At 43.5% G+C, this 13,333-nt stretch overlaps 1 protein-coding gene across 1 annotated transcript in view; it reads left to right on the top strand.

Moving 5' to 3' along the window:
* The window catches only part of PYROXD2 (pyridine nucleotide-disulphide oxidoreductase domain 2), a 59,296-nt gene extending 50,243 nt beyond the window's left edge, over positions 1-9,053 (top strand). Inside the window, exons 15-16 of the mRNA XM_018562448.1 lie at positions 270-390; positions 8,958-9,053. Of these exons, the coding sequence (XP_018417950.1) occupies positions 270-390; positions 8,958-9,031 (195 nt within the window). The 3' untranslated portion in view covers positions 9,032-9,053. The remainder of the gene's footprint in view (positions 1-269; positions 391-8,957) is intronic.
* The last annotated feature ends 4,280 nt before the right edge of the window (positions 9,054-13,333 follow it).

Genomic DNA, 13,333 nt, shown 5'->3' with positions numbered 1-13,333 from the left:
GGGGGGGTGTCTGGCGGGGAGGTGGGGAGCATTGAGGAACCTGGCCTTGGGGTAGCAGAGAGAGTAAATCTGGCCCTGCCTACCACCAATAGAAACTTCTGGCGGTAGGTTGCATTCATTTGGCTTTAACAGCATTTGGCTGATGCTGATTGGTACTGAGGGTACCCGCACATTAGCATATCATGAGACTAATTTCCTGATGAACAGAAAGGTTAGTTTTGTTTCTATCTCGACACTGATACCGGGTCTCTCCCCTTTTTCCTGCACAGAATATTTTCCATGGAAGTATGTCCCTGGATCAGTTATATTTTTCACGCCCAGGGTCCGGCTTTTCAAATTACAGATCACCTATACAAGGGCTTTACTTGTGCGGCAGTGGAGCACATCCAGGTAAGATATTATTTATGATCTGAGATACAACTATAGTAAATGGTGAACAGTACAGAGAAGAAATGGATTTGTGAAAGCACCAAACCAGACTGTCCAGACCAGTTTTGCCTGCGGTATTTGTGAGATCTAAACCTACAACAATCTGCTGAAAATTCACATCATTGGGATTGTATGAGAGCATTACAACATGTGTAGGCAACCTTGGCATTCCAGCTTTGTTGCAACTAAAAATTTCAGGGAGTCATGCTTGTGGCTGTCAGTCTTGCATTGCCTCATGGGACTTGTAATTCCAAAACAGCTGGAGTGCCGAGGTTGCCTTTCTCTGCATTACACATTGGGCAATACATCTGTTTTGATGTGGATGGGGGGACTAACCTATGTAAACACAAATCTGAGGTTATTAGCTGCTTTTGCTGTTACCTTTGCAGTGTTTGAAATGCAACCATGATAGGTCTTCAGCTATCCTGAGCTAGTGTTGTCACAGTACTGGTCACACAGGAGGACTCACTTTTTCATATGGGTCCATGCCGGGGTGGTGCACGCTAACCGGGAAAGGGGGGGGTGCTGGTGGTGCACGCTAACTGGGGGGGTTGAAGAGTGTGTCTTGCTCCGCTTCTGGCAACCAGTGTCGTCACTGGTTGCCCAGAGCTGGCCAGAATTTCCCAGGTTGCCCGGCTCTTGGCAACCTGAGACAATCTGGCCAGAAAGGGGGCAGCAGGCGCATGGCTATGCTGCACTGCCGGCCTCCCCCCACATGACCTATAGAAATGCCGTGCCACCCGAGACTACAGCCTCAGGCTGCCTCATATAGGGACAGCCCTGGGTCCATGAAAAACAAATATAAGCTTGCCATTGCTTACCATACCTCAAGATGCTAGTTGTCTGGCTATAATGCTGATCCTATGGCTTCTGTAGTCTCTTTATCACTGACCTGAAACAGGCATGAGGATTATGAGTTCTAACTTCACTTGCTCCATACTTGTTGGCATCAAACACCTTGCATCCCTAGAAGGAAATCCACAATTAGTTACATAGTTTGTCAGGTTGAAAAAAAGACACAAATTCACTGAATCCAACCTACAGAGGAAAAAAAGATAAAAGAAAATGGCAGCCAAATGTTTTCCTCAGGACAGGTTCACTTTAGAGAGGTCTTGGGCAATCTCCAATTAAAGTGTCACTAAACCCACAAACCGAAAAAACCGCAAAATGAATATTCAGTACCGTCAGTGGTACAGTATTCATCCGTGACCGTTATAATGGAATTGTCAGACAACACCTCCATAAATATATTTTAAATCTCCTTCACACAATTTCCTTTATTAGGGTGGCTACGTTCGCTCTGCATGGTTCCGCTGTATGTGGGAACGTGGCCACCCTCCTCTGCTTGCTCTTGAAAGGACTACAGTAACACATGCCATGTCGAGTACCAACACATAATAGCACAGAGGGACGCCTATTGATGAAATTTTCGCCCAGGCAGCACACACTGAATTAATAATAATGGGGATGTATGCACAGAAGAGCTTCCTATACTCAGCAGCACCATCTAGAGGTGCTAGTGCCATGCGAACAGCATCCTCCTGGCATAGAACGTCTATAGATGAACCCCTTTATGTTTACTTTTATTATAGTCATTTTTCTACCTGTCCCAAGTCTGGTATTTTCATAGATAATAGCTGGTATCACACTTGGCAAATACTCATCACCATTAGTAGCTCTGCAAAGTGAATGATATGGACATTGTTCAGTTGGAATTCTCACATCTACCCTGCATAGCATTTTCAGATTTCACGGGTGTAATTTTCCAGCACTACCTGCTCTGCTTCAGCTCCAAGTTTTATTATTTTTAATTTATTATTGGTATTTATATAGTGCTGATAATTGTACACAGCGCTTTGCATACTGCACATTCACATCGATCCCTGCCCTTGAGGAGCTTACAATCTAAGGTCCCTATCTCACATGTATACAGGAGCCAATTGGACTACCAGCATGTCTTTGGAGTGTGGGAGAAAACCCACACAGGCATAGGGAGAATATACAAACTCATTGCAGATAGTGTCCTGAATGCGATTTGATCCGGGAACCCCCAGAGCTACAAGGCCGTGTAATGACGAGAAGCATGGGGACGGCTTCCCTTCTAATCGGGAAGCCGGGTGGCGAGTGATTCCACGCCGCCTGGCTTCCTGAATGGGACTTCCGGTACTCGGTATTCAGTATCGGCGATTCCCCCCAAAAAAATATGGGTACTCATACTCGGTTCATCCCTACTAACTAGTAGGCCACTTTTGCTCGCAACTCTGTTGAAGTGACTGCAAATTCCTGAATGATGTTGGCTCTCCTAGTACCTCCAAACAAACATTGCCAATGTAGAAAGATTGCTATGGTATAGTACATTCCTTTGAACACAGGCATTGCCCCTCTCATGAAGAGGGACACTCGTTTACCTTTTGTCTGTTTCCTTGTGTAAAAATGTCCTCTGACTTCCAGTCATGCTGAAGGAGGACATTTCTCCAGTGGAGCCACGGACAGCTTTAACGGAATGATGATAGGCTAGAACAGGGGTAGAAAACCTTGGTGAAACCACAAATCTCATTATATTTCTACTTCTGGTAGTCATGCCTGTGGCTGTCAGTCTTGTAATGCCTCATGGGATTTGTAGTTTCATCACAGCTGGAGTGTCGAGGTTGCCTACCCCTGTGTTGGAACCTCTACATTTACCTTGCCGCTAACCTATAACCAGTCTGATAACTTTGTAAAAGCCCGAGTCTTGTGAAACAGTTAAACGTTTCCTGTGCTATTTTTATCCCAGTAAGAAAAATATGTTTACATGGCAACAAGCTTGAATGCTGATTGCATGAATGATTTAAGCTGATATAGCGGATGTCAGATTTGGCAGATTGTAGACCCTATATGGTAACATATGTCTGGCAACTTCCCTTTCTTAATGTGTATAATATCAAGTGAATAAGTATAGATCTTCATGGTATAAATTGGGCTTTGCTTATGGCAATGACATTGCATTTGTAATCTGCAATGGTTGCATTGTTTGGGGACATACATCCAGTAATGTTTAGCATGATCTTTAAAACTTTATCATTGTAAAACTGTGTCCCTTCTAAACATATGTACAAACACAATATGTCACCCATCTGTTGCACCAGGTCTGAGATTGCCTGGCTGGGAATGTTATGTCACAGGGGGCCACAGGAGCCAAAGCTAAGTAACAATGTAATCCTGTTTGTTGTAGGTGTGGAACAGCACAAACAGTGGCGGAACTACCGCCGGTGCAGGCGGTGCGGACGCACCAGGGCCTCCGGCCTCTAGGGGGCCCAGCACTTGTTTGGGGGGGGGGGGCCCAAAAAAAAATCTTGCACCAGGGCCCTTTGTTCCTTAGCTCCGCCACTGAGCACAAAGTAAATACATTGCAATTTACGAGTATCATTTAGATAGCGAAGGCTATTACTAACAAATGGGGCTTCAGCAATGACAGTTCATTTCCCTTTTTAACGATACTCCAGCAGGACACAATTAGGAAATAATGGCATCTTTCTTCATACTGTTGCATTATGCATTGCGCAAATTTCCTTTTTGTAATTAAAAAGAGAAGAAAAAAAAAAAGCTGAAGACAGGAAAGTGTATTTGTGATCTAAATTGTTCCTGATATGGACAGCTGCTAGAACAGCAGATGCCTTTTCTGAATCATTTATTTTTTCTGATTATTTGAAGTTTAAGTATCACATTTATTAAGTAAAAGCAGAAATAAACTCTATCCTTTCTTGGCATTGTACATCCCTCATGATTTAAAAAAAAAAACAATACAAAAAAAAGCAGGCAAATACCTGCCACTCGCTCCCGGTTGAAGAACTCCCAGCTCACGAACAGCTGTGAAGGTGGAAGTGTGCGGGCGCATGCACAGTAGAGCGGAGAGCAGAAAAGGGAAACTAAACTGAATAGGCTCAGTCTGGAAGCCATGAGCGTGCACATCTAATAAACACTGTGGGACCAGAGGAATCTGCAGTGGATGAGAGATCGGCACCAGCGCTGGAGGGACTGTCGGAAAGCAGTGGAATGGAGATGATGATCGGATTAATGTCACTTTAAAGTGGAAGAAAGGGTATTGAAAAAGAAGGCACTCAGAGCCTTTAGGCATAATGTGCTTGTATGCACAGAATATTAGCACTTATGGCAGACTTACCTGCCAAACTGATCCCCCTCCCGGCGCTTCCATCTTCTCTCAGTTATCTTCTGGGATTGCAGTGTTCAGACACTTCATTGGCCAGGCCCCAATGACTTAACTCCTGCACATGTACCTGGGAGTTACTTAATCTCGGCATGCCGGGGTCTGCGTGCTGAGCTGTTAATGTGACCGGAGGTTACTTCATCTCAGCATGCCGGGTCTGTGCGCTGAGCTGCTCAGGTGCCCGAAAGTTACTTCATCTCTGTATGCAAAGTATGTGCGCTGAGCTGCACATGTGCCCGAAAGTTACTTCATCTCTGCATGCCAGGTCTGTGCGCTGAGCTGCACATGTGCCTGAAAGCTGCTGCATCTCGGCATGCCAGGTCTGTGTGCTGAGCTGCACATGTGCCTGGAAGTTACACTATCTCGGCATGCCAGGTCTGTGTGCTGAGCTGCGCATGTGACCAGAAGTTTATATAATCTGGCAATGTCGGGTCTGTGCACTGAGCTGCGCATGTGCCCGGAAGTTACATTATCTCGGCATGCCAGGTCTGTGTGCTGAGCTGCACATGTGTCCGGAAGTTACATTATCTCAGCATGCCAGGTCTGTGTGCTGAGCTGCACATGTGTCCGGAAGTTACATTATCTCAGCATGCCAGGTCTGTGTGCTGAGCTGCACATGTGTCCGGAAGTTACATTATCTCAGCATGCCAGGTCTGTGTGTTGAGCTGTACATGTTTCTGGAAGTAACATTATCTCGCCATGCCGGGTCTGTGTACTGAGCTGCACATGTGCATCAGTGTACAGAAAAAACAAAATTGCTGACGGGTAGAAAGATACTTTTATGGCAAAAGAGACTTGTTCAGTCTCTTCTGCCATAAACAAAGCCTTTTTAAAAAATGATTTGGAAGCTTTACTTCCACTTTAAGATGTGTACAGAAACAAATAGACTTACATTCCCACAAAGGGAACAAAGACGTCTCAACAAAACCTGTGGTCGGTTGATTCAGATTTCCTCTTCACTATGATTAGTTACTTTCTCCTCTCTATAAAACCCCCACAGATGTACAGTATATGATGTTTAATATTTAACTATGGTGATCTTTTAGTATGTAATGGATATTATGGCAAGGTTCAAATACACATTTAGGAAAATAATTACTCTAGAAGTCTGGCACTACTTGGAGGAACTGGTTTGGTAACATTGCCTCTAAATGTGATAACTTGCCTAGTAAGTTCCAAATAATTCAGTGATATAAATAAATAAATATATATTCAGGAAAAGGGAACAAACTACAACTTTTTTTTAAATAAAATCAAAGCTTACCTAAAGCTGGCCGCAAAAAGATGATGGCAGTGTTGTTAAGCCTTCCCAATTTCATACAAAATGAAGTTAAGTTTGTCTGGAGCTGGGCTATAAATAAAAGCAAAACTAGAAGTAGGAACCTCACTGCTCAGAGACATCTTGACATTAGCTTGTGGCTTTTATATTTATGGGCTTCTGTATGTAAACCAAGACTTCATTTTTAGTGAAATATTAGAAACTGGATTTAATTAGATTTGCTTAGCTGACGAACCGGGTTAAAGGAGTTGTAAAGTCCCAGCATACACTCTCCTGTTATAACATCAGCATTGTAATAGGAATACATACTGGAGGTGTTTCTGATAATACAATCAAAGCTTACTTGAAAAAAATCCCTTTTATGTAGTGAGTGCTGCCTTCCGTCTGTGTTGTGCTGTTTGAGGTTCTTTACAGAAGGCAGCAATGATCTACAATGGAGATTATCAATACATGTGTGTGGCTGTAAATTAGTCACAATCTACAGTTACTGGCTATACTGCATAACAGCATCATTTTCAGTGATGGATGAACATATATAGAACATTTCATGACCCCTAATGTTATGGGTCCTACCAATATATGTGTGTGGGGGTGCTTGAAAGTTTATTTGATAAAAAGAAACAATACAATGTTGTGTCCATCTTTCTATATTATTTGGTTATATCAAATATACAAAACATCTGCTTGGAAATTAAGAAATTTAAATTTGGTGAAGCAACACTTATATGGCAGTATAACCCGCCAGACCCTCATCCCCTACCCCCAGCCCATAATCCCCCCGCCCCCAATCTTATACTCACCTGTCCATTATCCAGCAAGATATCGCTGACTAGATTTCATGGCCATTTGTCATATTCTTCCTGGCCACGCCCGCACATGTGCTTTGCACTCCTATTTATGTGTGTGAAGCGTTACTCCAAGATCGTACTCTACAAGGTAACGGTGGGTTTACTTCATAAATTCCAATTTTAAAGTGTACCAATCATAAAATTTATGTAAAGCTATGTTTTAGCAGAATTCTAATTTACAAAAAGAACCCTAAAAATTAAGTTGCCATTTACCTTGCTGCCAAGCAATGTCCTTCTCCTAAACACTACTCTTCCACTGATCCTCCTTATATCCGGTCATCTGTTCAGCATTAGCTGATTTTTTTTTCTCTTCAACTAGGATTACATTACCAAAAATCTAGGCATCAGATCATGTGTTCCAAATTGGCTGATCTTCTTTAACAAATATCACAGCACCAAATGTCTAGGAATCAGGTCATGTGTTCAGTATTGGCTGATCATCTTTAACAAAGATCAAATCACAAGATATCTAGGTGTCAGGTCATGGGTTCAGAATTGGCTGATATTCTTTAACAAAGATCACATCACCAGACATGTAGGTATCGGGTCATATGTTCAGCATTGGCTGATTTTCCTCTTCAACCAAGATCACGTGACCAAATACCTAGGCATCAGGTCATGTGTTCCAAACTGGCTGATCTTCTTTAACCAAGATCCCTTCCCCAAATGCCTAAGTATTAGGTTATGTGTTCAGCATTAGCTGATCCTCCTCTTTTAACAAAGATCTGACACCTAGATATCTGGTGATGTGGTCATGGGTTCAGCATTGGCTGATCATCTTTAACAAAGGTCACATCACCAGATATGTCGGTATTATGTCATGGGTTCCGCACTGGCTGATATTCATTAACAAAGATCACATCACCAGATATGTAGGTGTCAGGTCATGGGTTCAGCATTGGCTGATCATCTTTAACAAAGATCACATCACCAGATATGTAGGTATTATGTCATGGGTTCTGCACTGGCTGATATTCATTAACAAAGGTCACATCACCAGATATGTAGGTATCGGGTCATGGGTTCAGCATGAGCTGATGTTCTTCAACAAAGGTCGCATCACCAGATATCTACAGTAGGTATCAGGTCAAGGGTTCAGCATTAGCTGATGTTCCTCTTTATCCAAGATAACATCACCACACGTCTAAGCTTGCGGTCATGTATTTGAGTCCAGCACTGGAGTCTTGAGCAGCATTTGTTCCAGGAAAGGTAAGCATCTTAAACCTGTATTTTTATACATCCATCCCAGCATGACCGTATATAAATTTTTATATTACCATTTCAGAATAGATTCACTTTGCGGGTAAACTTCACCGTAATAACTAGACAAATTGTAATCTAAATTTCTGTCGATGACCTTCGCTTCCTCTGACTTGAAGATTAAACACAGCTGTGAAACTACTTTAGCAACATAACCTATTAAGCTCTTACCATGATGAATCTTTTTCAGTTATTTTAAAGCATATCCCCAGCAGGAACCTTTTTTTTTTTTAACTTGGTTAGTAAAACCTCTGCGAGTTGTTATTGCTGCTCATGGCTTCATTTACAGATATCCTGTTACTTCTTGTGTTGGTGAAAGAAAAGGGTTGCTGGATTGTGCATTGAAATGCCAAACTTCATTTAATAGTCCAGATACATCTTTATTCAATGTAGAGTTGCAGGGGACAGTATATCAACAACCAACATGTTTCAGAGGCTTATACAAATACTCCCTTCATCGGGGCTTATTAAGGGAGAACATGTATCAGGATGGTGATGGCTTGGAGGGGATGGGGGGAGAGATGAGCAGTCACTGCTGCAGGACCGAGGATCAGGTGAGTATATCTTCTGTATTTTTGTCCATAGACCAAAACGAGCACATAACCCTTGCAGTGCAGGGGGTAACACCACTGGAAGGGTTAGTTTAAATCAATCCCGGAGCTCTTATTTAAAAAAAATCAAATACTGTCAGTGAGATCATGCAGGAAACTCCATCAGCTATTCAGTATCTATAACTAGCTTCACATACAGCTGCATGGTTGGGTTCAGAAGTGTCTATAGGATAACAAGGTCAATACCAGGAGCATAAAAGTGATACAGTGAAAAAGGATCAAATGATATTCTAAATATTGACCACAACATATGTATTGCTTATCTTCCCCTGGATGGTGAATGCTTGCTTATAAAGACATTGAACTATATTTCTTTTTTATTCTAGGAGGAGGTGTCATGGGGGCCTCAGGACGCAATGCAGCTATAGTTGCTATGAAGGAACTAAAGCGAAGACGTTAATGTTGGAGTCGCCACTATCTGGAAATAAAAGCATTTTCTTAATATTCAATATAAACCAAATATTTTCATCTGTCTGCTGACTTCTTATTATATATTTCTACTTCACCCACAATCCTTAATATCTTGTCTTTGAAGCTTACATACTCTATAAAGGGGTTGTACCATAAATGTAAGGTGTGTTAAGTGCTTGTTTTGTCTAGGGGGCGAAAATGGAAGAAGAAATACTAACCCTATCCTCTGCCCCAGTTGTCTGCTAGACCCGGGCTATGGTGCAGGGGCATAACTACAGATCACAGGGCCCTATAGTAAAATTTTGATGGGGGGGGGGGTGACCCCTGAGAACCTCTCTGAGTTGTGACTAACAACACCAGGATCCCAAAGACCCCACTTGTGCATCTGATGTCAGCTTTCCTACACTGTAGACTTTACAGAGGATTAGGTTTGTCTTCAACCTCCCCAACCCCTAATGACACAGTGCTGTGTTATCTTTACACGTTCCATGTTTAATTTGCAACCTGATGGAGCAAGGGTAATTTTTAAGAATTCTGAAGTTCTTTGGGTATATCAAACTCAAATGGAACAGTGGTCAGAACTGAGTAGACCTAATCCTTGAGGGGCCACATAATGTCTACTGCGGGCCATAGATAGAACTATTGCCTCCCATTAAAAATATGAGCAGCAGCACTTAATGATAAGTGCATCTACATAGTCCCCCTACAACTTCTCAAATACCTGTTGTTCCTGCCAGTGAAGTCAACCTTGTGCACTTTCCTGTGATGGGGGGAGGGGAGGGGGGCAATGCTGTTGCACTGCTCCTAAAATCAGAGCAGTGTTGCCACCCTAATGTAAACTGTGACTGTTGACACTGTAGTGGAATGAAAAGGTGATGCAAGGGGGCATGACTATCAGCCTGTAACTTGTCAATCAGCACCTAGCCCCGCCCACTGCCTCTGCTGCTGAAACTATTGAAGACAGATTTTTGATGGAATAATATTTTATCCGTGTTTTTTTTTCACTTGCTTGCTGCTTTCTGTCTGGAGGAGGCTGACGCTGGGGGTGTATGCCCTCTCTCTGAATGAATATGCAGGATAGAAGTATGAGCATGCATGGCTATGCTGTAATTCATTGAAAAAAATAATATTATTTAGAATTAGATAAATGCCTTCGCAGGAAATAAAAGTAATCAGCTGCAGAATTCTTGCATGGGATACCTAGAGCCATAAGAGACGATCATGGTTCATACGATACTGGATAATAATGTGCTCCTGCAGATAAAATGGAAGGGCAGACTCTGAATGGGTTGGTGCGAAAATCACCTCACTCCAACCCAATTTAGGAGCTATTGGCTAGAAATCTCTATTATTATTATTATACAGGGTTTATATAGCGCCCATAGTTTGCACAGCGCTTTACAATATAAGGAAGACATTCACAATACAATTCAAGACAAGAATTGGTGACTATTAATCCCTCTGTGTTGGCCCTTCATCATTCAGTAGTTGACAGCCTGCAAAATGTTCTCGTATGGCCATTGGTTATCTGGTTACAATGGCAATAAGTAAGAAACAAATGGAGAACTGCACTACTGTTGAAATGCCACCCTACTGGGATGTGAACACTGGAAAGCGGTGTGCAAAGCTCCTCAATACAGGGAGAGGAACCCTGTGAATTACAAAAATAACACAATTGAATGAAGAGCGCAACTACCCTGTGTTAATTAGAGCGACTTTGACAAGGGCCAGATTGTAATGGCCAGACGACTGGGTCAGAGCAACTCCAAAACTGCAGCTCTTGTGGGATGTTCCCGGTCTGCAGTGGTCAGGACCGACCAAAAGTGGTCCAAGGCAAAAAACAAACAAACCTTGAACTGGTGACAGCCATGGGTGACCAAGGCTGATTGATGCATATGGGGAGCGAAGGCTGGTCTGTGTACTCTAATCCAATAGATGAGCTACTGTAGGCCATATTGCTGAAAACGTGAATGCAGGTTCCCGTAGAAAGGTGTTTTAACACACACAGTGCATTGCACTTTGTTACATATGGGGCTGTGTAGCTGTAGACCAATCAAGGTGCCCATGCTGACCCCTGCCCACCACCAAAAGCACCAACAATGGGCACCTGAGCATCAGAACTGGACCACAGAGTAATGCAAGAAGGCGCCCAGGTCTGATGAATAACATGTTACATCATGTGGATTGTAGTAACAAGAACAGACAGTGGGGTTTTGAAAGCAGGCATTTGGAAGCTCGATTTTTTTTTGGGGAGACAGGACGATATCCCCCTCTGCTGTGTCGCCCTTTTTCTCTCCTGTTTTTTCGGCCAGTGAACCGTTCGCCCTGACTATTCCATTCCTTCTATGCTTTCACTGTGATCCCATCCTCCTACCTCTGGCTCAATACTGTGATTTGGCTCACACTTTGCCCATCCCGCTACTGGGGGGAAGTGCGCAGGTGCGCTGCTTGGATAGACCCGCCCAGATATACACATCAGCTCATGCAAATTGATACTCTCTTGTTCCTGAAGAAGCGCCTGTGTGCGTGAAACGTCGAATCAGCTCCTCCATCCTATATCCTTCCACCATTGTACAGCATCTTCCCAGCATCACTATTTATGCATGTTTTGTCATTTTGTTGTTCATCCTTTTGACTATTGCAACTCAATCATGTGTACTGTTAATTTTACATGCGTTATAGAATCATGTTGTATGGAAGGTCTATATATGGAGTGAGCTTATAGGGAGCAATTCACTCAGCTGAATATTTTTAATATTGGATCTTTCATCCAGCGTCTTAAATTTTCCTTATCCCAATTAAAAATTAACTTTTATACGCTTATCGTTCTGTGGAGTTGTCTTTTGGTGCTTTCAAAACCCCACTGTGTGTTCTTGTTACTACAATCCCCAGGGGTGTGGCACCTTCCATTCAGATCCAGGTTTAAATCAATTTTACATACATCATGTGGATGACTGGGTGCGTGTGTGCCGCTCCCATCATGCCTGAAGAGTTTTGCAATGCCTAATGGGATCTGTATTTGCACCACAGCTGAAGGGCCGCAGCTTGCCTACCCCGGGTAAAGGTGCCCATACACCTGGCGATTATCGTACGATAATCACAGGTGATCTCGCGATTGTACGATAATAGTCAGGTGTATGGGCAGCGTGCGACCGCTTCTACTGTACGGTCGCATGACTTTCGTCTTCCTAGCACGCTGGAAAACCTGCCGAAAATCGTACGATTTTCGGTGGGTTGGTTGCGTGCTCGGAAGACGAAAGCCGCACGGCTGGTGTGCGCTAGCGCACACTGCCCGCTCAGCATTGCAATCATCGGCAAGCCCTCCCCTCAGGGCGGAGGGCTTGCGATGATCGCAAGTACGATCTGCCTGTCCAATATGGGCAGGTCGTACAAAATTTTAATGACCTTACAACCATAGTCGTGTGATGGTTGTAAGGTGTATGGGCAGCTTTAGTCCACTTTCCAAAGTGAATTTGTCAAAATGGAATTAGTTGCACTAATCTGGCTCACCATAGCCGCCCCCCCTCCCCGTTACCTTTTGGTGAATTCCCCCCCCCACACACCAGTACAGGTGTACTATCCGTACCACTTACTGCTGTGTAGTGCAGCCCTGCGCTATAAATTTAGAATTTTGCTCGCAAATGGCAGTCCCTCATTGGTCAGTGCAGTCACCTGACCAATAAAAGCTTCTTAGCAAGAAGTGCTAAGCTTGCTTCTTATTTGTCAGTGTGGTGAGAAGCTGACCAACGAGTGCTCGCCATTCAAAATCCATAGTGCAGGACTGCGCTATGCGGCACTCGAGGGTACGGATAGTACAACCGCACCTGCGGAGGGTAAGGGGCATTTGACGAAAGGTAAGTAGTGCGGGGAGGGGGGGGGGGAGTTAGGTAATTCCATTTTCCCAAATTCACATGGGAAAGTGAACTCACCCTTTAAGAACTCCAGCTACATTCTCCTCTATACACATGGAGCGTCCTATATACAGTGAAGGATTGTGCTCAGCGCCACAAACACGATCCAGCACTCCGATCTCATTGATCACCATGATCTGAACAAGAAGAAAGTGCTGAGTTCACAGGATAGGTCCCCGACTGCACCCGGCCAGCCAATCACAGGGCTCAGACACTGACCATCAAAACTTAAAGTGTCTGTCCACATTGCTACATTGTATCTGTCATCCTCCCATCCACAGGGCACAGACATCGCCGGTTACATTGTAACTTCAATATCTTGCTTGGCTTTCCCTTTTTAAAGGGGACTTTCCCTCTAAAAATTGTTTTCATTCATGCAA

Source organism: Nanorana parkeri, unplaced genomic scaffold (genome assembly GCF_000935625.1).
Source record: "Nanorana parkeri isolate BGI_ZX_2015 unplaced genomic scaffold, ASM93562v1 scaffold2, whole genome shotgun sequence".
Lineage (NCBI taxonomy): Eukaryota > Metazoa > Chordata > Amphibia > Anura > Dicroglossidae > Nanorana > Nanorana parkeri.
Note: the sequence above shows the minus strand (reverse complement) of the source record. Positions and strands in the feature narration are given on the sequence as shown.